This window comes from Martes martes (genome assembly GCF_963455335.1).
Source record: "Martes martes genome assembly, chromosome: 4".
NCBI classification, from domain to species: domain Eukaryota; kingdom Metazoa; phylum Chordata; class Mammalia; order Carnivora; family Mustelidae; genus Martes; species Martes martes.
Window position 1 is genome coordinate 16,289,979 of NC_137891.1, and position 26,068 is coordinate 16,316,046.

Below are 26,068 nucleotides of genomic sequence, written 5' to 3' on the forward strand. Positions count from 1 at the left end.
GTTCTCCTGATCACCGTGGCCTTACAAAGTTTTCTTCATAATCACAACCTGTAATCATTTTTGTTTATCTGTTGTTTACATTTCTATCTTCTGTCTACTCCACTAAAATATAAACTTCCACTGGATAGGGACCTCCTCTGGCTTGTTCTTACTTTGTTCTTACTTATTCTCAGTGTCCAGCAGAGTTCCCGGCACATAGCAGGTGTTAAATAAGTGTTTGTGGAATGAATAATTCAATCAATACATTCCTCAGGGGCAAGTACCAAATCCTTATAGCTCTGTGTTCCTAGCACCTAGCACAGAGCCTGCCCATAGGTAGCCTCATGTTCGTGCTGACCAGGAGGACTGAATATCTGCTACAGACCAGGCACTGTCCTAGGAGCCAAGGCCTAGGACAGGGAAGACACAGGCTTCCTCCCCCTGAGACCTCGACAGTTTGGTGAGCTGAAAGCAATATATGTGCAAAACTTCAGGGAACCAAAGACAGACAGAGCTAGGTTTTATATATGGTATGACATTTGAGCTGAGTCTGAAACAACAAACAGAATTCATCAGGTGATATTGTATGGTTTCACTCATATGTGGAACATAAGGAATAATGCAGAGGACAATAGGAGTTGGGAGTGGAAACTGAATGAGAAGAAATCAGAAAGTGAGACAAACCATGAGACTCTTGACTCCAGGAAACAAACTGATGGTTGTGGAAAGGGAGATGGGTGGGGGTTGGGATAATTGGGTGATGAGCATTAAAGAGGGTGTGTGATATGATGAGCGCTAGGTGATATACTCAACTAATGAATCATTGAACATTATATCAAAAACTAATGATGTTGGGAAACAGTGTGGAGATTCCTCAAAAAATTAAAAATAGAGCTACATTATGACCCTGCAATTGCACTACTGAGTATTTACCCCAAAGATACAGATGTACTGAAAAGACGGGCCTTATGTACCCCAATGTTCATGGCCACAATGGCCACAATCGCCAAACTGTAGAAAGAGCCAAGATGCCCTTCAACAGATGAGTGGATAAGGAAGATGTGGTCCATATAACAATGGAGTATTATGCCTCCATCAGAAAGCATGAATACCCAACTTTTGTATCAACATGGGTGGGACTGGAGGAAATTATGCTGAATGAAATAAGTCAAGCAGAGAAAGTCAATTATCATATGGTTTCACTTACTTGTGGAGCATAAGGAATAACACAGAAGACATTGGGAGTTAGAGAGGAGAAGTGAGCTGGGGGAAATTGGAGGGGGAGATGAACCATGCAAGAACGTGGACTCTGAGAAACAAACTGAGGGTTTTGGAGGGGGGAGGATGAGGGGATGGGTGAGCCTGGTGGTGGGTATCATGGAGGGCACGTATTGCATGGAGCACTGGGTGTGGTGCATAAACAGTGAATCTTGGAACACTGAAAAAATAAAATTAAATTAAAAAAAAAACTACTGAGGTACTACACCTTGGCTAATTGAATTTAAAAAATAAAATAAATAAAATCTTAAAAAAAGAAAGAAAAGGGAAAAAAAAGAAGAAAAAGGACAGTCCAGGTGGAGGAACCCACTGCAAATGGAGGATATGAAGGACTGACAGATGCCAGTGATTTTTGGAGCAATGGTGATCTAATCAGGTTTGTGTTTTAGAAAGACCATTCTGGTTGTGGTACGGAAGATGGGTTGAAGAAAGCCTACTGCAATAGACTGGGCCTGGTGGGTGCTAAGGAAGTCAGTTTAGGCAGCGATTCTGGGGATGAAGAAGTGGAGCACATTCCAGAGTCTTCAAGGAGAGGAATCAGTAGGACCTACAGATGAATTGATTGTTGAGGGTTAGGAATAAAGATTCAAAGTTGAGGCCAGGCATCTGGTTGGAGCAACAAGTGTGGCTGGTGGTGCTAATACAGGATGTGGGACAAGGTTTAATAGGTTTAAATGGGTTTAATAGGATGGGTTTAAGAGTTTGAGGTGTTGCGAGACAAGCAGATGACATGTCCACTGGGAAGGTGGAAATAGAGGCCCGGAGGTGAGGAGGGAGAGGTGAGCCACTACAAGAGATCAAACTTGTGGACTTGTGGTCTGGCCAAGGACTACTGGATGCTAAGAAGAAAATAGAGCTCTGTGGGCAGTATGTGTAGTGGATGGTCACTGCAGAGACAGGGAAGAGCTGTCAGAGGTGCTCAGGAAGAAATGGGGTAGGACGAAGATCTTCTATAGAGTAAAAATCTGCCCTCCCTTGGCGTCCAGAGGAGGAGTACACCAACCTTTCATTCTGGAAAGAAAGGTAAACCAGTTTAGAGACTTGGGTTTTAAGTGTCTAGGCTACGATTAATTAGCTATGACCTTTAAAAAATCATTTAATCTCTCTGAGACCCACTCACAACTTAGAAATATCCCTGACCATCAAATACTGAGTAATTTTTCTTTGCAGAATTATCATGGCCTCATTCAAAACGTCCCTTGGTGCCACTGTTGGAACTAAATTTTCGAGGTGAGATAATCCAGGGTCTGACTTGGTCTGGAATTTCTCAGCCATCACTCATGTGACAGGGGCTGAGTATCTGTGAGGCATGTACTGTCACAGACACAGCACTCCTGCCCTGTTGTCAAGAAAGCTCACAACTCTTCACACAATTCTTAATGGAAGGAAACTGAAGGGGGGAGAAGTGTTATTTTTTTGGTTTCTCAGTTTGTGAGGCAAAAGGTCAAGTCAGAAAGCCTATAGCCTTTGACAAAATACAGATGTCAAGAAAATAGGCAAGGGAGAAATCCATCAGAATAGGCTGTAGGACCGGTGGGCTTCTAAATCATTCTTATAAATGGTCAGAAAATGCTAGCTCCTTTCCAACTTATGCACATATTCTCTTCTCACTCATTCTTCCACATCACAAAAATGTATAACCTTTAGAACCGTATCCTCATCTGGTCTATGACCTATGCCTCATCTGTGAGGTTTATTTTTAAAGCACACGTTTTAATTCTGTTCAAAGTATAAATAGATTTTCACATACCAGCTCCTGCCAATAGAGCGTAAGTCGTTTCTTATCTAAAGTGGTCTGGTTCAACATCTTGGGTTTCTTCTCTGCTTCAGAGATAAAGGCACTATAGGAGAAGAATAACAATTCTGAAAACTACTTAGTGAAAATCCATTTATGCAATTCCAGAGATTTACAAAAGTGCTTTCTGCAATACAATGGGAAAGTTGATGAAGCCACAGATCTAAGATCTCTCATTTAGAATAAGGAATGGTGCGCTAACTTTTCTAAGAGACAAAGTGAGGACTGGAAATGATACCCAGACCCCACATTACTTTGGGGGAATAGGTGCTTGTTTTTCTTTTTTCTTTTATACATATATATGATGATTGCTATCCAAGGTCATAACAAACACAAAATAATGCAGTTTTCCATCATCTTACACACTTAATACACACCAAGAGTTTCACGAAAAGTTGTATGTGAAGACTATTTTAAACTCAATACTGGGATATATTCTCACATGTTAAAAACTATACAAAAGACTGAGTAGTAACATTTTGAGGGATGATGTTAAAAATGTGCTCAATAAGAAAACGGTAGAGGTTATAAATGCAATTGAAGAGAAATACAATGGCTTTAAAACTTGGGGAAGTCAGATATTGCCCTCATTAGCGATAACAAATGCAAATTAAAATCAATAGCATTTTCACCTGTTAAAAATTGGATAATGTTCAAAGTTGGTGGAAAAAATAGTCACTCTTCTCTAATAATGTTTAAGAGACAATTTGATAGCACTTGTCAAAATTTAAATGTCTGTATAATTTATATAATTTGATCCAAAAATTAAACTAGAATCCTGTCTTTCAAAAATAACTAAAAATTTTCACAAGAAAATGTTCACACAGTGATTCTTATCATAGCATTGCTTATAGTAGGAAAATAAGTAGAAACAACTAATATATCAGGGACCAGTTAAATATGTGATAATTTGAGGACTATTGTGTACTACTGTAGAAAGATGCCAGTGATAGGTGGTAGAGAGGAAAAGCACCCTGCTGAGCAAAGTGTGCAACATTTCTAGAAAAAAAAATAGAGTGTTTTTAGGAATGTGTGGGTTTGCAAACACACAGGAAAAAAATCCAGGAGGACAAATCACACTTATATCTGGAGAGTGGGCTTGGAGAGAGAATTGAGAACACTTTTTTGTTATACATTTCTACACTTTTTTTTTTTTTTTGGTAAGATGAGCACATAATACTGTGATTTAGAAAATCAAGGAGAAACAAAAGGAAACAAGGAAATAAAAGGGGAGGTCTAAGATACCACACTTCCTGTGAGGGGGCTAACCTCGTTGCACTTAGAAACCTCACCAGAAATTCTCTGTGGATATAGTAGTCAAGTTACATTTTCTCTTAGTTTTTAAAAAGAATAAAAAAGATTCTGTTTTGAAGAAGGCATCTTGTCGCATGTCTATCTTTCTGAGAGCCACATAGAAATTCAGTTGCAGTCCCAGGATGGACCAGCTCAAGGAGACATGGTAGACACTTCTGAGTTCTCTCTCCCTTTCTCACAGGATGAAAAATCAGTGCTTTCCTCATCAGAATCAGAGTGAATGACCATGGCACCTGTTCCTGTTCATTCTTCATCTTTCAAACCCAGCCTGCTGTAGCCTGTGGACATCCTCCTCACCTTCACATGATAAGTGGCCTGTCTCTTCTCAGCAGGGTAGAGTGGGGGAAAGGAGGACCTTGAGGTCCAGCTGCTTAACCATGAATGGGTGGGGGAGTGGGCGGGCAGAAGTCTGCCTTGACCTAAGGTCCACGCTGCTTTCTCAAATCCAAGTTTACCAAATATAAAACTAATGTTTTGAGCTCTGACCATCTTAAATATGTGTTTAGTTGGTTATAACTTGAAGAGAAAGGGGAATGATTATCACCCCAAGTAACCTCCAATATAGAAAATTATTGAGCTATAATTTGCCCACAAACAGTTTCTAAAAATATGAGATCGTGGAGCTTTTCAAAGACGCTTAAAGAGAATTCCAGGTGGCACTTAACTCACAGCAGCAGTAGCACCAAAACATACTGCTTCTATAATGAGAAATGAAAAAGAAAGATAGATAGAAATAAATATATGTATTTATTTCTTCTCTTAAATAAATATATATATTTCTTTGCTTCCCTTTTTTAATGCAAAAATGTGGGGTAATTGAGAGATTAGGAAAGAGAACTTACAAAGCAGAACATCAGAATTTAACTACTTAGCTACCCCTATCTACTAAGTTTCGCCTTCCATCAAATAAATCTCTGCCCTTTCTTCATTGCTTCCGTTATAACAAATTCTCATTTCTGTTCAAGTCTTGAGCTAATTAAATTCAAGTCTTAGTCCAGGTTGCTTCCTTATGTGATAGGCAGCCCCTACGATGGCCCCCAGTAATCTTCTTCTCCTATTTCTTCTTGCCAATGGGCAATTCCCTCCCTTTGAATGAGCACTGGACCTAGGGACTTGCTCATAGTAGAGTATGTCAAGAGTGATGGGATATCACTTCCAAGATGAGATTATAAAAGACCATGACCTCCATCTTGCTGGCATGGTCTCTCTGACTCTTTTAGCTTGGTCATTCTGATGAAGTCAGCTGCCATGTCGTGAGAGGTAGCCCACATGGTAAAGAATTGAGGCTGATTTCCAACCAAGAGCCGGTAAGGAACTGAAAGTCCTCAATCCAATAGCCCGTGAAGAACTGAGTTCCACAAATAACCACCTGAGTGGTCTTGGCCATGTATCCTGCCCACTGAAGCCTTAAGGTAACTACAGCCTCACTCAATGCCTTGACTATCGTGTCTGAGAGGCTCTCGGCAAAGGATCTGGCCAAGCCACACCTGGACTCCTGACCCATACAAACTGAGATCATCAATACTGTACCCATTAAATTGGAGAATCATTTGTTTCTCCATAATAAGCAACTAATATACTCTATTTTTAAATCTTCTATTATATTGTTTGCCACCTGGAATCAGAGACCTTAAATGATGCTTATTATGTTATATTAAAAACTCTACTTAGGGTGTCTGGGTGGCTCAGTGGGTTAAAGCCTCTGCCTTGGGCTTAGGTCATGGTCTCAGGGTCCTGGGATCTAGCCCCGCGTCAGGCTCTCTGCTCGGCAGGGAGCCTGCCTGCCCTCACTCTCTGCCTGCCTCTCTGCGTACTTGTGATCTCTGCCTGTCAAATAAATACATAAAATCTTTAAGAAAAAAAAAAAACTCTATGAAGTGGTATTTGATACGACTTATCCACCTAATTGTCAAATAGTTGCTGAGTAGCTACTAAATGCAAAGAAGCATGCTGGGCTTAATGTCACTAGCATTTTTCTTGTTTCATTTAAAAGTCTCTGCAGTGAGTCTTTCCTTTCTTCTCTTTTTCTTTTTTCCCTCTTTGCTTTATGCTCTAGTCAAGTGTCAGGAAGCAACAGTGAGCCCAGAAATGCCAGCTCAATTACTGAACAAAATAAAGATGGATAGAACACTATAAAATGCCCATCTAAATTCATGGAAAGTCAACTATTTTCTAAGGTAATTAAAAGTTGATCCCATATAAGCTCAGCAACCCATATGCCAGCTGTCTCTCCCGCTACCTGCTTTGACTGATGAAGTCACTGAGCACCGCCTTCATTTTATCTTCTGATGCTTTCTCTGAAATCTTGATCAATTCTCTCACTTCTTCTATACTTTCTTCCTGGAAACAAACCACAGAGATGGAGGGATGAGGGGCAGAAGGAGACACTGTAATGGAGACACTGATGATAATATCTCAGATATATTATTTTGCTGATTTTGTGTTTTAGATATGAGGGAAGATTTCCCTCATTTTCTTGTGCCTGATCTGGGAAATGTTACTGCATTCTAATTTTGAACCTTGTTTTTCTTAACTGGAATCGGTCTAAATACAAATCTTCCCTTACTTTACTCAAACTCATCGTTCCAAATGGAGAACCATTTATTTAGAGTTTACCCTGTGGGGAAATCTAATGTCAGGAAATACCTAACAAAGTAGAGTAAATTAGATATAATTTTAAAAAACTTCAAAAGCAATGTTAAAGTCATTTAGTTAAATGGGAATACAGCAGTACTGAATAATTCTAAATTTCTGGAGTTATGAATTCTTTTGATCATAGGGGTTTGGGCAGGGACGTGAGGTGTTAGAGGGGAGGAGGACAGATTGCATATGACAATGGCCATATGCTTGTATATTTAATTATCATACTTTCCTTTTTAGGTCTAAATTCTAGTATTCCATCCAGTGGCTTAGAGGGATACAGCACTCAAAAGGCGATATACATGTTATCACTGCTTTGCTAGAATTTACAAAAACTACATTCTCTACTATCCATCAAAGTTTGATACCTGGACACATACATTTCCCTCTTTCCCCTTCTCTATGAAAACAGGTAAATTGTGGACTGGTTAAAAATTTAGGTATCGGGTCAATCTACCTCTGTTCAAATCCAGGTTCTATCCTTAAGTGAACTAATCCCCTTATCCCCGGTTTCCTGTAAAATCAGGTAATAAAAGGGCCCACCTAATGCACCATAGGGAGGTGTGGACTTCTTCAAACACAGCTTAGTACTTCGTAAACATTCAATCATGTTAGCTGTGATATGCCAAGTACGGCAGGGATCCTGGCACTGAGGAAGATAGAAGTGAATGGTAAAGGCAGCTATGGTCTCTAGGAAAACATTCCTGTTTCGTCAAGCCTTTTAGAAATAAACTGTCTCCTTGGCCTGAAGGAGAAGCAAAACCAGTCTTATGAAGCAAGCCTACAGCTTCCTCATAATGTGACACTAAACCAATCATCCTCTACTGCCTTCGGAATCTACCTCCATGACGCCTAGAATCCCCAAGGCCAGAGTGGAAACTTTGTTTCACACAACTAGAGACAGGATGATAAAGCAAATGAGAGAGAGAGACAGAGAGAAATTCGTTCTTTCCTTAGTACAGGTATTCATGGAAGGAGAGGGTCACCTGGTGAGGCATGGCGGCACAGAAATTAGAGGGCACAAAGAGAAATACAAAAGCAGGCACAGACATCAAAGGGCAGGCTCAGGAGCTCAAAGAAGCAGAGGTCCCAGGGCTGCCTTCTTTCTGGGGGGTTGGGTGGAGCCAGCCAGCAGTCACTGCATATTGGCACAGTCATAAATACTTCCACACGTTCAATCCCTCAAATAACTCTCGGGCCCTTTCAGGGGCCGGGTCTTACGCCAGATGCCACTGAACAGTGGGAACTGGTTATTGAACAAATAAGCACACACATCAATTCTAGAATACAGAGAGCTCTGAAGGTAAAGCACATGGTGTTATGAGAGAGGAGAACGGGCAGAAGCCAGAAGACTTCTCTGAGAAGTAGTTGAAACGGACCTATGGAGGTTGACGGGTGACACAGCAGAAGCATGGAGGGGGAAAGCTCAGGATGAGGGAATGGCATGGAGGTGGCTATGAGGCATAAAGAAACTTCGTTACTTCAAGAAACTGAAAGTCTAATGTGCTTGGAACAAAGGAGAAAGCATGTGAGAGGCAGGACTTAAAAAGAGGTGGCAGGACTTCACCTATAAGATCTCTACCATGTTAAGGACTTAGAGTTTTATATGAGTTGAAGCCAGGATCTATCAATTATGTGAGAAAGTTGTCAACTTTCTGCCCTTTGGAGATCAGGAAAACAGCCTGTCCTTAGGTCCTATAATGTTAAGAAGCAGAGCAGGGTTTCTAATCCAGGTAGTTCTATTTAAAGTCAAAATGTATTCTCATTCCCTTGGTCCACAGGGTAGGAACTATGTGCCCTCCAATGAAGCAGCTGCAACTTAATTGTATTTAAATTAAGGTCAAGACCCTCTCCTGTATGAATAAAAATATCCTTTTTGCCTCCAGTTGCCCAGTGTTCAAATCCATTACCTTTGAGAGTCACCTACCAGCAGGTCCGCCATTTTCTCCAGCATGTTGGACCAGTGCAGCCTAAATGTCTGGTCTCCCCAAGAACTGATGAAATAGACACAGGGCTTCTTGGCCTCAAAAGGCAGATAGTTGTAATTCCTGTGAGAACAAGTTAGGTCTGGGTGTTACTTGGGCATTGGTATTATTCACGCAATTTCCGCCACATATTAATGCTTTATACATTCTGAGTGGTGTAGGGAGGGCTAGTGACAAAACAATAAAACTATTAACTCTATTCTAATCAGGGACCCATGAAAAATAAACAAGGAACAGATATGTAGTGACAATGGAGAGGTACTAACAGCTACAGTCATCAGGCCCAGGGCAAAGCCTAGGGCTGAGCACCAGAGGGCAGGGTTTATCAGGCAAGTCTTCTGCAAGGAGGAACTTCTCATTCCAGTTGAGAGAGGAGAAGAGGGAGAAAAACTAACATGTTAACTTTAATGTCTATATGCTATGCACTGTGCGAAAATCAACCAAGATAACAGGAGTGAATGAAATTGCTAGAGAACTGTAAGAGCTTAATATATTATTAGTGAAGATGAAGCATGTGCCTCAATCTAAACTGCAGCAACCATGCCACCATCCATCCATGCATCCATCTGTCCGTCCGTCCATCCATCCGTCCATCCATCCATGCATGCATCCAGGCATCCATGCTTCCATCCATCCATCCATCCACCTACCCATGCATCCTTCCATCCACCCATGCAACCATGCATGCATCCATGCATGCATCCATCCATCTGTTCATCCATTTGCCCATCTATCCGTCTATCCATCCATCTGTCTATCCATCTGTCCAACCATCCATCCATGCATACATCCAATATTTACTCCTGCTAGGCATTGGTGTTGATAATGGATGTAACCTGCTTTGTTAAGAAGGGACAAGAGGGTGGTGACATAGCTAAAAAGGGAGAAGTAGGGCCAAAGAAAATTTTTGAGGATGACAGTTGGATACACTTAAATGCTGATGAGAAAAAGACAGTTAACCAGGTAAGATTGAAGATGAAAAAGAAGCTACTAACTTGTCAGTTTTGGTCCTCAGGAAAGAAAGGGATGGGGTAAGGCAGGTAAGGTGGGAGAAGTGTGGCAAAAAGTTGAAGTTCCTGTCTAATGATAGCTATAACATTGACTAAGTTTTCCCCGAACACCCTGTAATTTTTCCACAAACAGCCAGGACCAAAAAAAGAGAAACGTAGAAGGAAGTCCAAGGCAACATTCTTGGAACGGGCAGGGTGAGACGTGTGGCCCTATAAACATGGGTAGTGTTTGGAGTCACACACCTATAGAGGCAGAGAGAAGAGAGACCAAGGGAGCAAAAGCTTTGTTTCCATTCCAAAAACTAAAGAGAACTTCAGCCTGAAAGAATGGATGGTTGTTCTTTTTAGTTCTCCAACCCAAATTTCTTCTGGAGACCATAAAATTAGCAAAGGTGTCCTATAGTCTGTTCTGCAGAAAATGAATCAGCAGGCATCCATTTAGAAAAGAAGCCAAATAAATTCTTGGCAGAGCCTGAGGTTGTTATTATAACAGAACAAAAAATAAATAAATAAAAAAGTTAGAAATCAAACTGCCCTTTCACTTATTTTAAAATTATTGCACCAAGAATCCTACAATAAGATACATTCTCACCCAGTATTGTCCCTTGTTCCAAGGTTTCTGTGGTTCAGATTATTTTACACTAATGATGTTCAGGGCCTTTGTCTCTTGGATTTCCAGAGTCCTCCTACTCTTACTGGTCCTGGGACTGGGATGCTGTGGGTCTCAGGCAAATTCAGTACAGATGGAGCATGGCAGATGGGAGGGCACAATGAGGGCACCATATTACCAGTGGGAAGAGAAGGCTGCCAGTTTGAATGGCTGCCCTGACAGAAGACCAGCCTTGTGACTTTGGGCAAGGGTAGCCTTAGAGTCCTGAGAATGAAATGATCATGGGATGTCCTGTGCTCTGATCTCATTCCTGAACTCCAGCCCAAACATAAATCATATGTAAATACATGATTTATAAGACTGGAAAGCCCAGAATAAATGCAAGGAGGCATTTTAATGAAGATAACACACATATCAAGGGACTTTGTGCATGAGTGCATGCATGTACACGTGTCTATTGTAGACACAGGATCCTCCAATTCAGCTGCTGCCACTCCAGTTTGCCACTATGTGGATCAAGCCTCAATATAGTGACTGAGGAATATTTCTGAGAGACAGAAAGTCCAAGAAACAGCATAATTCATGTGGGTCTCCTTGAGCCAGCTGGCCAGCACTAATACAAGGTGGCCAAGGGTGCTTTGAGGCCTCTCATTTCCTCCCAAACGGTTTCCACACTAGATCTCCTGACATTCTCACCCATTGTCAACAATGGGCTAGTCTAACAAGGTGGGGAGGTTTTCACTGCCTTGTCCCAGTGAAAGGATGCATGGTGCCTCTGAGCAGTTTCTCAAAATTCTTCCTGAGTTGCAGATCCAGTCATAGGATCCATCATTGACCAACTCAGTTTTGAGACTAGAAAGAAGCCATCAAAGGACTGGGTAGTTTGGATTCCTTGCTGGATGTGTGGAAAGGAGGTCAGACAACCAAATATGGCTGCCAGGAAGCAAAAATAAATAAATTCCAAGGTAGGTGGCCCATAGGAGGGACAGGATTTAGAAAGTATAGGACACAGATAAGCAGATAAACAGCTAAGATTATTTTCACTTACTCCTTCATACTTTGTCCCAAATACTCTCTTTCCATTGCTTAAGTCCCTTCCCATTCTTTAGGATGTTAGCTTTTCTGTGACCTTTCTCAACTCCTCACTCCTTCCCCAGGGAAAGTAAGTAATCTGCCTCCTCTCTCTGCCCCCTACCCGGGGCTCAACTCAGTTACAGTAATTCCTTAACTCTTTCAAAAACATTTATGAGGATCTACTACATTCCAGGCTTAGAGAGGAACAGAAACACAGGTGAATATGACATGGTCTATGTCCTCAGAGTACTCACAGTCTCATAGGGAGACAAACAAGTAAAAGCATCTTAATGCAGTGTGAGTGGTGCTTGGTGGAGAAACCAGACTTGGGATTCAAGGAAGGGAATGTGGGCTTAGCCTTGAAGGGTAATGGAAACCAGCAGTTCTGAAAAGGGAGCTTGTTGCCTGGCACAGGGCAGAATATACTCAAAGGCCCAGAGGCAGCAAACAGCAGGACACATTTGGAGAACTACCAGAGACATTGCATGGCTGCAGGAATGGCAGAGTTTGGGGAGTGACTGGAAATAATGGTAGAGAAATAAATGGGGATGGAAATAACAAGGTATGGCTTCAAAATAATCCTGAAAGCCACAGGCTGCCAATGAATGATGTCAGAGTAACTGGCTCTGACAGATAGTTTGGTGAATTTCTTGAAGATCCAAGCCAGGTAGGAAGTTGCTAGACTAATCCAGGACAAACATGCCAATGGCCAGAATTAAAGAAATGACCATCTATATGAGAAATACTTGAGAATCAAAACTGACCAGACCTCATTGCTGACTGGACGTGGGAGGGAAGGGAACAGAGAACAGTTGACAGCTTTTTGATGTGTGGTTCATAGGACACAGAGAATGGCAGGACTCGTCCATGAGATGGGAAAGACAGGAAGAGGAGCAAAGTTGTCTATGAAGACAATGAACCTGCTACAACTTTGGGACACCCAAGTAGGGGTGTTTGGGTTTGCTGCTCAGGGAAGAGGGCTGCCTGGGGAAAAGATTTTGGGAGGCCTTGTTATCCTGACAGTGCTCAGTAAGCCATGGATCTGTGCCCAGAGAGAGTGTCTAGATTGGGAAGAGCAGAGAAAGCAAAGAGCACCAGCAATGGTATTCCAATCTCCTCACATACAAAAGGGGAGAAATATGTTCTCTTATGAGAACACAATGAGAAGATAAAGCTTTTCTCATGGCACAAGGCTCAGAACACAGAAGACTCTTCCTGGGTCTCGCTTTCCCTTCTTGTAAATCACAAGGTTGGTGCTCAACACCACTTTCTTACAACAGAATTCTAGAATTTTACTTCTTTTTTCATATTGAAAGTTTATGTGAGTTAAAGATCAGTGAGTGTTCATAGAAGTACCCCAGATATTTTCTGAAATGGTCTTTTTTGGTAGATGAGAGTCGTTTTTTGAGTTCTTTAGTCTGACCTCAGCAAAAACAAGATAAGAAATGACGTGTCCAATAATCCCATTTACATAATGGCACAGAGCTCAGATGAATATAGTAACTGTTAATAGGGTTTGGATTGAAATGTTAAATTCTGACCTTCCTACCTTGTTATGTTTCAAAGTTATATATATGGTAATAATAGCCATCATCATTGTCCCGTCCTTAGATGAATTACCTGGATGTGACATTTGGAGAGTTGTCAACATGTCACTAAAGATTCAGTAGAGTGGCTAACAGACACATGAAAAAATGTTCATCTTTAGCCATCAGGGAAAGTCAAATCAAAACCGCAATGAGATATCACCTTACACCAGTTAGAATGGCCAAAATTAACAAGACATTTAAACACAAGTGTTGGAGAGGATGTGGAGGAAGGGGAAACCTCTTACACTGTTGGTGGGAATGCAAGTTGGTGCAGCCATTTTAGAAAACAGTGTGGAGATTCCTTTAGAAATTAAAAATAGAGCTACCCTATGACCCTGAAATTCCATTACTGAGTATTTAACTCAAAGATACAACTGTACTGAAAAGAAGGGCCATATGTACCCCAATGTTCATAGCAGCAATGGCCACAATTGCCAAACTGTGGAAAGAACCAAGATGCCCTTCAACAGGTGAATGGATAAAGAAGATATGGCCAATACGTACAATGGAGTATTATGCCTCCATCAGAAAGGATGAATACCCAACTTTTGTATCAACGTGGATGGGACTGGAAGAGATCATGCTGAGTGAAATAAGTCAAGCAGAGAAAGTCAATTATCATATGGTTTCACTTACTTGTGGTGCATAAGGAATAACATGGAGGATATTAGGAGAAGGAAAGAAAAAGTGAATTGGGGGAAATCAGAGGGGAAGATGAACCATGAGACACTGTGGACTCTGAGAAACAAACTGAGGGTTTTGGAAGGGAGTGGGGTGGGAGGTTGGGTGAGCCTGGTGGTGGGTGTTAAGGAGGGCATGTATTACATGGAGCACTGGATGTGGTGCATAAACAATGAGTCTTGGAACACTGAAAAAATAAAATAATTTTCTTTAAAGTTTAAAAAAAAAGACTCAGTAGAGTGGCAATGACCATGATGTCCCTGTTTGTGCCTTTCTCCCATAACTAAGATTAAAAAATGATGTTTCTGGTTTTAGGGAAGAACTTTCAAACAGTCCCAGGAACAGGTCAGACTCCTATTGTCAGAACCCTGGCTTTTCTTCCCTACTGTGCCTCCTACCTGTTCCCTTCTGTCACAAGTGGCTTCTCTGGGTGAGTGGTGGAGACCATAGGGAAGGCAACATTGTGGGCTGCGTCCCCTTCTCCTTCGTGTAGGAGTGGAAGGCTGTCTTCTTCAGCTGATTCAGCTGACTTCTTCTTACTCCCATGGTGGGACCCTCCATCAAGCAGGTTCCCAAAATTACCTATAGAGATGGTAGCAAGGGGAGAGAGGTCAGATGTCAAAAAGCAGAATCAGGCTACGTGGCATAAAGAGCCAAGGTCATATCCTCCCAGGACAGAGAAATAAGATCTCAGTATGAAGGTAGGAAGTGTGATGGTCAGACCAAAGAAATAAGATTAACAATGATGGTGAGTCATCATCTACATCCATCTTATGTTCTCTTTTATAAAAACTACTTAAGTCACAAACTAATTGGATTCCATCTCCACTTCCTTCTGCTCCTTGGAAGGACACCCTCCTGATGGAAATCAAGACCTTCTCTACGGAATGCTCTTTCCTGGAAAGATTTTCCCAGCTGTACATCAACACAGGAAGATCATCGGGAGTTACAATAACAGCACCCTCAACGTGCACAGAACTTCTCATGGATTAACTCATTACACTCTTGCAATAACTTTATGAAGAGTTGTTGCTATGCCTAGTACATAGTTAAAGAAACTAAGACCCAGAGAAATCAAGAGCCTAGGAGTAATGGAACTAGGATTAGTAATCCAAGTCTTTCTAAATCCAAACTATACTCTTAATCCTTTTTTTAGTATGAAAATAAATCTATCCCTTCATATTGACACTAGAGTAAACAAAGAACTCTTCATTTCTTTCTGAGTTGCAAACCTCTGCCAGAATGCTACCATTTCTATGTAAGACAATAATGCATTCATTCAAGAAACAGGTATAAAACCAGTGCCATGTGCCAAGCACTGTGCTTGTTTACACTTACCGATAGAAACTTCAAAGCTAATGGGTTTGTCTCCAATCTTCCGGTCAATCATGGTAGCTTCAAAAAATGCTCCAAAAAGTAAAAATTCCTCACATTTTTCTGGTATAATCTTTAGAAAGAAAAAAATACTTAGACAGGTCTGGCCCTAATTTTTTTTTTATTACCAGGAAGCTGAATTATTGATGTTAACTAGTCCAGAGTGATTTGTAAGCATTTGAATTTTAGTGTCAGCCTGAAAGGGAACATCATTTTCCCACTCATCAGGCAGGCAGGAACCAGGACCTACAAATTACAAATCTAAATTGAGCCATCTATCTAGAATGATGTAATCTCAACCTTCTGAGCTTCTACCTTGCAATTAAAATCTGCTTTTTTTTTTTTATTTTAAAGACAAAGATTGGCATGTGTATCTTCTATAGCACTATTGGTAGAACACAGGTTTGGAATCACTTTCAAGTAAGCAGCCATTTAGAAAACAGAGAATCATAGGATCAAACCCTTACATTGTTTTATGAATTATACAGGATGGTCGCATACATTATGTTTGTTCTTCAACAACCCCAAGAGATTGAAATCTGGATCATTCCCATTTTACAGGTGAGGAAGCTGAGGAAACCAAACTTAAGGTTGAGTTTATTAAATTTCCCAAGTATTCTGACCATGGACCAGGGCTCTTTGAACTCAACTATGTGTTAACCCAACACCTTGGTGCTGCTCAAAGTTAGACCTTACTTCCTGAAATAACATGAGCCTGGATAAAAGAGACAGAAGGGCGAGGCACTTGCAGGAACATCAGCCCTCCCAGTGCATCCCGGATGAGCTATAAGCATGTGGAGGGTCCCAGGATCATATCTGCTTTTACACTGAAAAGGGCCTTGGGGTTCATCTGCTCCATCTTCCTTCTACCTGAATAAACTAAAGCTCGGAGAGACTAAGGGGCTTCTGCAGGTCACATAGCAAGTTAAAGTCAGCCAAGATTTCAGGCTTGGGCTCCACCAAGTCTTCCCTCTCAAGGAAAACTACATTGTAGAAGACAAAACCATGACAGGTCACAAGACAGGAACCATCCCAATGCAACCACAACTGTTTGTAGATGACTCCTATTGATGTGGAACAGGTTGATAGTTCAGGGAGCAGATATAGCTGAGACACTGACACAACATCCCATTTCTGAACAAAGAGGCTGAATGAGCTGCCATACAGTCTGTGCTTCCTGATTTCACAGTTGGATTGATTAAATGCCATGGAAAAAGCAATAAGGTTCATCTAAGGAAAATAAACAGTTGCAAATTTAGAGCTGAAGAGCCCCATTCAATCAAGAGCCCTGAACCCTGTCACTTAAGAGAGCCAACAGGTCTCAGAAAGGTGAGCTTTCCTTCACACAGGAGCCTCCTTGCTGTTGGCATCAACAGGAAATGTTTCTATTGACCAGAAAACGTTGGAAAGGGTGGGGACCCAGTTCTGGATCTTAGTCACAGAGCACACAGCCCTCCCACCTGCTGTCACTGTATGCATTGGCTGTAAATAAGCCACTTATCTTGCCTTTCTGGGGTCAAGTTTACTCTCTGGGAGGAGGTTAAAAAACATTTGAAGACCTGATGGGAATATAGGCCATGTAGGAAGAGAGATGGCAGACTTCCTAGCCACATAAATTTTTCTTCAAATCCCAACTCTGCTACTTCCTAGCTGGTTGACTTTAGGCAAGTCATGTCCACTCTCTGGTTGTCACTTTCTCTGTCTGTGAAATAAACATTGTCATAGGGCTTACAGGGGGGAATAATGAGATTATCCACATGGAGCACCTTCTATAAAGCCTACACATAACAATGCCACAAGAATGGTAGTCATGGCGAGTATTTCAACAGATAGAATTCATCTCTTAATCCTGTCCATCCTTCAGGTGTAACTCAAATGGCTTTCTTTTGGAAGCATACTTTGATTTCCTGAGTTTGAGAAATGATGATGGTCGTGTTTACTGAGTACTTATTACGTGTCAGATGTGGTATTAAGACTTTTACCTACATTATCTCATGTAATTCTCATAACCACCCTAGGAGGGAGATGCTTTTATTTTATCTGTTTAAAGATGAGGACAAGTAGTCTGTGAAATATTAAAATATCTGTCCAAAATTATTAAAAGTGCCTAACGTTTATTGAGTATTTACTATGTGCCAGGCTCTGTTCTTAGCACTTTGCATGTATTAATTCATTAAATCCTCACTGTGAGCCCATGAAGTAAAAATTATTATTGGAAATAAGCATAAGGAGCTTAAGTCATTTGCCCAAAAATTCAGAGGCAATGTTTCTCCAGAGGCTGGGCAGTAACAACTGCTACATCTAAAATCCAGCTGTCTTACTTGAGAGACCAACATTTTAATTATTATACTTCATTTACTCCATAAAATATTAGCATTTTATCTGTAGCTCCTTATTGCATGTATCACCTTTTACTTCCTGTACATTTATTTTGTATGTCTTACCTCCCCTTCTATATCGTAATTTCCATGGAGTCAAACTCTATTTGTATTCCTACCAATATTGAGGATGATGTTTTAAAAAAGAAGCTAGTCAGTACATGTTCACAGAATTTGAAAATGAGCACATCTATTAGATTAGTTATGCTCTGTGAAAGCTTGGCATAGGGAAATAACCTTTGATGGTGGTAATGAGGGTGAGCTGGAAAAGCCAATGTCATGGGATCTCATTTGTGCAGGTATGCAATGAGAGCATGGCTGCTGCAAGGAGATAGGAGTTCAGGACCCTGGAGAGCTAAAAAAGAAGATTCTGCAAGAAGAAATAGTGCCATGTCTGAAGCTGGAAAAGGTAGAAAATATGTCCACAAATCCTTGAACACCCCGCACTCAAAAGATGAAGCCTAATTCCTCTCCCTTTTCAGTGTGGGCTGGGCTTAGTGACTTGTTTCTAACAATTAGAATGTGTCATAAATATCAGTGTGTGACTTCTATGGGTTTGGTCGTAAAAGATATTGACATTTCTGCCTTGTTCTCTCTTGGATCACCCAGTCCACTCAGGGGGATGCCAACTGCCATGAAGATACTAAGAAGCCTAGGGAAGGGTGCATGTGGAACTGTGTCTTCCAAAGGGTCCATGAGGAACCAAATCTTCCTCCTAACAGCCATGAGTGTGCATTCTTGGAGGTGGATCCCACAGTTCCAGCCAAGCTGTCAGATGACTGCAGCCTCTACCAACATCTTGATTGAAACCTCACGAAAAATTCTGAGCCAGAACCACCAAGCTAGGTATTCCCAAATTTCTCACACACAGAAAAAAGTTGTTGAATTTGGGGGTAATAGTTATACAGCAATAGATAACTAATAAACCCAGCAAGAAACTGACCACAAACAAGAAGCCAAGAGGAAGAGAGGAAGGAGAAATAAGGGTTTGAATATGACCTGAATTTTCCCTCTCCTAATACCTTCTACCCAAGAACCAAGATGGGCTCTTGGACTTGTAAAAAATGTACACTAAATTCCAAAATAAATTCCAAATAAATTCCAAATAAATTCCAAGCTACCATTGCTTTCTGCTAGAAATTTTTTTAAGATGGCCGTAACAAAATATCTTGAAGATACTGATGTGGATTAAGAAAATCTTCTATTAGGCCTTTCTTGGTAATTCCTGTCTAGAAAAGAATGGCCAGTCTCAACAGTAGGAAAGATTGCTACAGAATCAGATACAATTGGATATCAGCATAGGTGGCTACTTAAGGTACCCACAGTTTCTGGAAAGTCCAAAAAATATCATTTCCAAAGCTGGCATATATTCTGAAAAAATACACATAAATACAATCACATCAAAGCAATGTCTTCTAACCACAAGAAACTGACAATACACATTTCCAGAGAATATTTCCCAATATACAAGTTCATAGGGAAGAGCTAGGGAGGTCCACAAAATATCCAAAGTAGGTCCAAAAAACAGGGTAGCGAGCTCTGAACAAATCATAAACACTGGTCACAGTAACAGCAAATGTACTACCGACCTACCATAAACATGCAAAGAACCCTATTGATCATTTTACAGGCATTCCCTCATTTACCCAGGAGATGCCTATGACAAAGAGACTATTACTACCCCATTTTGTTGATGGGGTAGTAACAGTTGATGAGTAAACTAAAACATGGAGAGGTGCTACTATCAGAGCTATAAATAGAATCAACCCTCAAGATTTCCAACCCTGAGCTCCAACCTCTTCCCCACACTGCTTCTTAAGATGTATTAGATCCCAGCAGTTAAAATGAGTGGCTCTACCAATGCCAAGGTGACCCAGACCACCATCTCTTCCTTTCTCCACCCAAAATGATTGTCTGGTTGACCTGAGAAACATACTCACAGACACAGAATCACCCAGATTGAGAGCTAAAATCTACTCACCTCTGCTACTAACGAAACACAAGTCCCTTAATTTGCTTAAGTACAAAGCAGTCTTGCTACTCTAAACAGTTGGTGGTTGGTGCTTGGGTGGCTCAGGCAGTTGAACTTCTAACTCTTGATTTCGGCTCAGGCCATGATCTCAGGGTCATGAGATCAAGTCCCACATCAGGCACTGAGTATGAAGCCTGCTTGGGATTCTCTCTCCCTCTCTCTCTACCCCTCCTCGCCCCTCCACTCTTTCTTTCTCTCAAATAAACAATCAGACAGTTAAGGGGATATTCACAGTTTGTATTCATCTTGGAGACCCAGATCTCTTTCCCATCATACAGAACCAGGCTAGAAAAATGCTAATGTGTTTTATGTTGAGTAATAGGCATTCTTTGAATTGTGATTTCTTAGGCAGGGGAATAGGTTTCTCAAATTCTTTCATCCTAGCTTGTCACTCTCTCTTCCTCCTCTTCATCCCTCATCCCACATTACCTCACATCCAGAGCACATGCTAGACTAACAAAGTTCAACAAAATCAGACCACAGATAGAGCTCAGTCCATCCCCCACCCCCACTTTCACCAGCTATCCCAGAACACTTTTATTTCCCTTTCACCATGATTCTCATGGGATTCCGTGTTTTGGGGGAACACTGGAGGGATTGATCATGAGCAGATGGCTGTGATGTGTCCTGAAGAGGCAGTGGGTTGGCCCAGAATGCAGGGCTGGGCCAACACACTTTATGAAGGGAGAGTGAGACCTGTGCATGGCTTTGGGAGCCTGTGGGAGCTGGGGTGGCAGGTGCTACCTTCACTCTGGGATTACCTTGCAGGGGTTGTGGAGCAGGGCTCAGACCTACCTGGGGGGGCACGTCGAAAGGTTCCACCTCTACCTCTGTTGAGTTGGTCTTGTCTGAAACCTGCTGGGATTTTCCATCATCAGTTTTGTCACCCTTGTCTTTACTGGAGCCTTTGGAAGATTTGGAGTCTTTGTCCTTTGAAGACAACTTGAGCTCCTTGAGTGCCTTGGAAAATTTAGATTCCTGCGACCCTCCCGAGAGGATCTCCACAGCAATTTCCACCAGGATTCTGCCCCTGAATGACACACCTTCTCCAAAGCCTTCATTCAGTTCCTGGTAGTCGTCCATCAGACTGTGGTTCCTGGGTGAACCGTACAGGTTAATCCAGGCAGGTCCGAAGGTTGGTAGAAAGCCTGTAAAAGCCCCACATTTTAGCTGCCCAGTGATGTTTCCAAGTTGATTATTTCTTGCTTTATGAAATTTGTGCACATTATTTAAAATGTAAAATATACAGAAAAGACAAGAGAAAATATTTACAGAATATCCCATCCCCAGAAGAGCCACAATTGCCACTTTGCTACATTTGCTGTATTTCTTTCTGACAAGACCTTCTTGCATGCGCACGTTTACACTTTTTCATAGCTGTCATGATACTACCAGTGCCAACATGCATCCTTGTCTGTTCATTCATTCAACCCATGTTCATTGAGTCCTGACATGTGCCGGGCACCAAGCTAGACACTAAACACGGAGCCCAGTGGATAATGAATCAGAAACAAACATTAAACAAGTAAATATTTACATTATAAGTGCTACACAGATTTACCTTATGCAGCAAGAACAAATAACAGGCTGAGGAGGCATGGAGAGGGGTCAGGCAGAAAAAGAGAGATTCTGTCCCAAAGGAGAGTCAATTTTAAGAAGGAGAGATACTGTGTTAAAGGGGATAAAAAAGATTTTATGGCTCCTGATGTCTAATTTTCAAAAATATTTTATACATTTCTTTGAACACCATCAAGATGTTCCTGAAAAGCTGGAGTAAAACATGTTTACATCAAGTTGGGATATTCCGAAGGTGGTGTGAGTTCGGCATAAAGCAATCCTGTAGCAAACCCTTCCACGATAGGAAGACTTAAACAGTAGGTATTTATGGAGGTCTTTCTGTGGTGTCACGCTGCGAGAGGCATAAAAATACGTAAATCTTGTCCTCTGTTTCAGTGAACCCTTTGGTATATACATTATATGTACACACATACACATATATATGCATAAATATATTCATCAGTTAACACCAATTTGTGGTGCAGAGAAAGATTGACTTGGGATTTTAGGGAGGGGGGGTTTGTTGGGATATTTAGAAAGTTATCCCCTGCTAAGTTAGGTTTTGCAGGTAAAGAAAGAGTAAAGCTCTTTCCCCTGACTGGTGGATTCGTTGGGACTCCTCTTTCCTTCCCTGGCTCTCTGAGTGTGCAGCCAGCAGCACCTTCCTGCAACAGTCATGTGCTTCTAACAGTGCGTTAGGGGCACAACATCTTCTGGACTATTTAAAAGTGTGAAAACCATTCTTAGCTTGTGAGCCATACACACGCATTTGGCCAGCTGGATGTAGCCCATGGACCATAGTCTATCAATGTCTGATCTAATCTAAACTCTTCATTTTTCATTTATGAAACCTAAGGCCCAGAGATGGTGAGTGACTACCTCAAGGACACACTGTGATGCTCATGGAACTCCTGGGACTAGGACCAAGCTTTTTGGTTCCCACAACCAACCTTCAGCTACTGCCCTGAACCAACCCAAAGCACAAACCACACAGAACATGGAAATGCCTAACACACTGCCTGCTCCACTCCTTTCATTATGAAAAGGAGGGCTTCCAATCAATCGTTTCGTGACCCCATTTCCAAGTCAGACACATGAGGCTTTACCTTTGTCTCCGTCCTGTTCACTGGAGATTTTCTTCAGGTCGATGAAATGGGTGGCTAGAGCTACATCATTCATGCTGCCTTCGTCCCACACCTGGATTTTCACCCTCCGACACAAAGGAGGGAACATTTCCTTGAAGACCACCTGTTCGTGCCACACAGGATCAGCACAGTTCTTCTGCACTGTGGTTCGCCCCTAAAAACAAAGCCAGCAAGGTGTAAGCCATCAAAAGGAAGGAAAGAGGTCCTCTGAGTTGACTGAAGAAAACTCTTCAAACCAGGAAATATAAAGTAAGTTGCCAGAAATAATGAACCTGCTTCCACCCAACACCCATGGAAATCTGTTGCACCCAGGAACATTAGAGTAGCCCCTCCCCCTTATCCACAGGGAATGCATCCCAAGATCCTAGTGGATACCTGAACCTGTGGAGAGTGCTGAACCTTATATACACTATGTTTTTCTCCTATACATACATATCTATGATAAAGTATAATTTATGAATAAGGCACAGTAAGAGATTACCAACAATAATACAGAAAAATTAAAACAATACTGTAATAAATGTTACCATAGATCTTAGCAATCTCAGTGTACAATTTCTTTCCCTTTCTTACTGAGAACTTTCACCTTTTCACTTAAAGGAAACACTGCTTCTTTTGGTGTGTCTGAATTGCCAGGACCACTCCTCCTACATCTAGGGGACATAATTAAGTAAAATAAGGGTGATTTGAACACAGACACTGCCATAGCGCCATAGTACACCCGATAACCCAGGTGGCTAAGTGACTAACCGTAGTCAGGGCCGACTTGCTGGATAAAGGGATGATTCACATCTGGGTAGGACAGAGCAGGATAACGCAAGATTTCATCCCGCCATTTAGAATGGTGTGCAATTTAAAACTCATCAATTGTTTATTTCTGGAATTTCCCATTTAATAATTTCAGGCCATGGTAGGCCATGGTAGGCCATGAGTAACTGAAACCATGCCAAGCAAAACCACAGATAAGGGAGGAATACTGTGTACCAACATCCTACTCTGCACCAGACACCATGCCAGGCTTCAGGGACAAAGGGAGTAATTGATGGGTCCTGTCCTCAGGAAGTTCTCATAATCCCAGGGCGGCTGGGAAAAGGCCAACCTGCCCATTTTGAATATGAATTACTCCATGAATCTCCATGAATGAAGCAGATATAGTTAGACCCTGAGTTTGTATCTTATAAAATTAGGACCTCGTGCAAATCACTTCCCCCTTCTGGACCTCAGTTTCCTTGTCAGAAAATGGAAATGATGTCCTATATGACTTAAGGGACCCAAGGAAAAAAATACTACAATGTTTACCCTGCCAAGAGGAAGAGTTCAAGTAGCATATACTGTGAGGGCAGAGACAACATGTGTGTCAGCCAAAGCTTCAAAGTCCAGCCAACCAGGTTTAAGCTGTGACCATGTGCCCAGGCCCTGGTACTTTCAATGGCTCTTGAGCAGGGAACAACAGGGAACAGAGATGTCTAGGCTTATGCAGGACAAGGACTACCTGCGGAGACTGGGGAGCAGATTGGGAGGCAGATAGCGATGTTATGGAGCCTGGGGACTGAGTAAAAGCTCAGAGAATTAGCCAGAGGTAAGGAAGGAGGTCTATCTGCCTGGGTCCTAAATCGGCAATACCCCATAGCCCCTCTCCATGATCTTAAATGGACAGTGAGTGGGTCATCACCACACCCACGGTCCTGCCATGTGACTCAACATATTTTGTGACAAGCTTTCTCTCTTAAGGCACTTCCTAATTTTTATTTTAATTTATTTCATTTGATTAGAAATGTCCTAGGTAAAGAGCAGAGTTTTGGCCCTGGTTTGCTGTTGGTGATGACGACATTCCTTACCACCTGCCCAGCAAAGGAGACCTCCACGAAGGGGTCCACGAGGTCCTTATTATCACCCACAAATGCTTTTGTGACGTTTGCCATGATGCTGGAGTTCATTTTGGGCAATCCCTCTGCTTTGTACAGTCTCACGTAGAATCTGGCCCAGGGTCTCTCTGATGGAAACCCTTGAGGGATCAAAAGGTTCCTTGAGGGAGAACAAAAAACAAAAAACAAAACAAACAAACAAACAAAAACTCTCACTTAGAAGAAGAGAGAAAAGGTAGAAGCAATTTAGAGACAAGAAAGAAGGACCCTGATGTAGGAGAAAAAACTGAAAAGATCAGGATTCAACGCTACAAGGAGTTTTCTTTGTGGTGTAAATGGCAGCAAAGGGTATGAACAGAATGAATGCTAATTCCTTCAAGTCCTTGAATTATAGAATAAACACCATGTCCCACTCTGCACTTTGAAAAAGGACATTAAATCTTTCCATTTCACAAACCGCTGGTTGAAATGATAATTCCTTCAAAGAAAAATCAGCCAAATTCAGATAAATAGGATAAGCTGAGGAACAGCTTATCTATTTTGGGTTATTATAGGGAGACAGGCTGTCCTTGTCCTAGAAGCTGACTTCCCAAAGGCTAGTGACACCTTGGGTAAGACGCATCTTGGGGCCTCTGATAGAGCAGAATCCCAGGTAGACAAGCCACTAATTTGGCAGTTCTCATGTGCCCACAAGGAAAGGGAGGGAGAGGGAGGAAAGAGAGATGGAACCTGGGACGTATCATTTCTCTTGCATGACCCTGAATGGGCCTTGACTCACTTTTCTATTTGCTCCTCAGCATCAGGAGTTTTGGGGTTGGTCTTCAAGACATCGCCTTTCCCAGTCACGCTGATGTCACACTTCAGGTACCCCTTCGAGCCAGTCCTGATGTCACCAGGGTCTGTGAGTAGGGCCCACTTGTCACAGAACTGATGACCTGTAAAAGCGTCCTGACAGCTCAGATCCTCTGCACAGCTGGACTCAGCTGGTGCAGCCAGTCCTGTCCAACACCCCAGGTGGTGGCTCTTTCCAGTATTCCCAGCCTCATGCTGCCTCCTCTCCTTCCCCATTTCTTTTTGTTCCCACCCTCTTGTCTGTCTTCTCCAACCTGTCACAGGTATTTGGAAAGCCTTCGACCCATGCTAATTGCCTAGACACGTTCTTAGCTTGGATAGGCTAGGAGAACATTAATGGAGTAGAGAATTCACATATTCTTTCACAGGCTGTAAATGGGGCTCATGCATCTTTTTGTTTGGTGTACACTGTCATTCCAAACTTCAAAAGCTCTTAGAAAATCTAGACCTCTGGCTTATCTAAAAAAAAAAAGCTGTTAGATCTGCCAATACAGAATGCACAGTTCCATGTGTTAGCAGGTGGTAAGGGCGCGAAGGGACCACTGCTTCTTTCATGTGGGTTGTAAGTGTTCCTGTTCCCCACAGTCTGCAGCAGGCCTTATTAGCCCCACCCACTGCACTCTGATATACCCAGGGGCTGTCCCCCTGGATTCGTGCGAGTTGGAATTGCTTTGAAGAGAAGGGACCTCTCATGGGAAGATCTAGATCTGTTGATGGCCTTCTTACTTATCAGCTCCTGACCTTGGACAAATTACCTGCCTTCTCTGAGTTTCACTTTCCTGTAAATCAGAGATAATAAGAATTATACGGCAAAACCTTATATGGTATCCCACAGCCATTACTCTGAGCTAGGTTCTATATGAAGCACTTTATATATCAACTTAATCTTCCAACAACCCTGGAAAGGAGG

The 26,068-nt window shown here is 41.9% G+C and overlaps 1 protein-coding gene across 1 annotated transcript in view; it reads right to left on the reverse strand.

Annotated features, from left to right (window-relative positions):
* FER1L6 (fer-1 like family member 6) overlaps positions 1-26,068 on the reverse strand; it is a gene marked incomplete at its 3' end in the record, with an annotated part of 115,285 nt that overhangs the window by 72,860 nt on the left and 16,357 nt on the right. The window contains exons 8-16 of the mRNA XM_080800745.1: positions 25,085-25,241; positions 24,280-24,466; positions 22,403-22,595; positions 20,535-20,887; positions 15,294-15,402; positions 14,354-14,537; positions 8,934-9,054; positions 6,606-6,706; positions 3,008-3,098 (exon numbers count right to left, since the gene is read on the reverse strand). Of these exons, the coding sequence (XP_080656871.1) occupies positions 3,008-3,098; positions 6,606-6,706; positions 8,934-9,054; positions 14,354-14,537; positions 15,294-15,402; positions 20,535-20,887; positions 22,403-22,595; positions 24,280-24,466; positions 25,085-25,241 (1,496 nt within the window). The remainder of the gene's footprint in view (positions 1-3,007; positions 3,099-6,605; positions 6,707-8,933; positions 9,055-14,353; positions 14,538-15,293; positions 15,403-20,534; positions 20,888-22,402; positions 22,596-24,279; positions 24,467-25,084; positions 25,242-26,068) is intronic.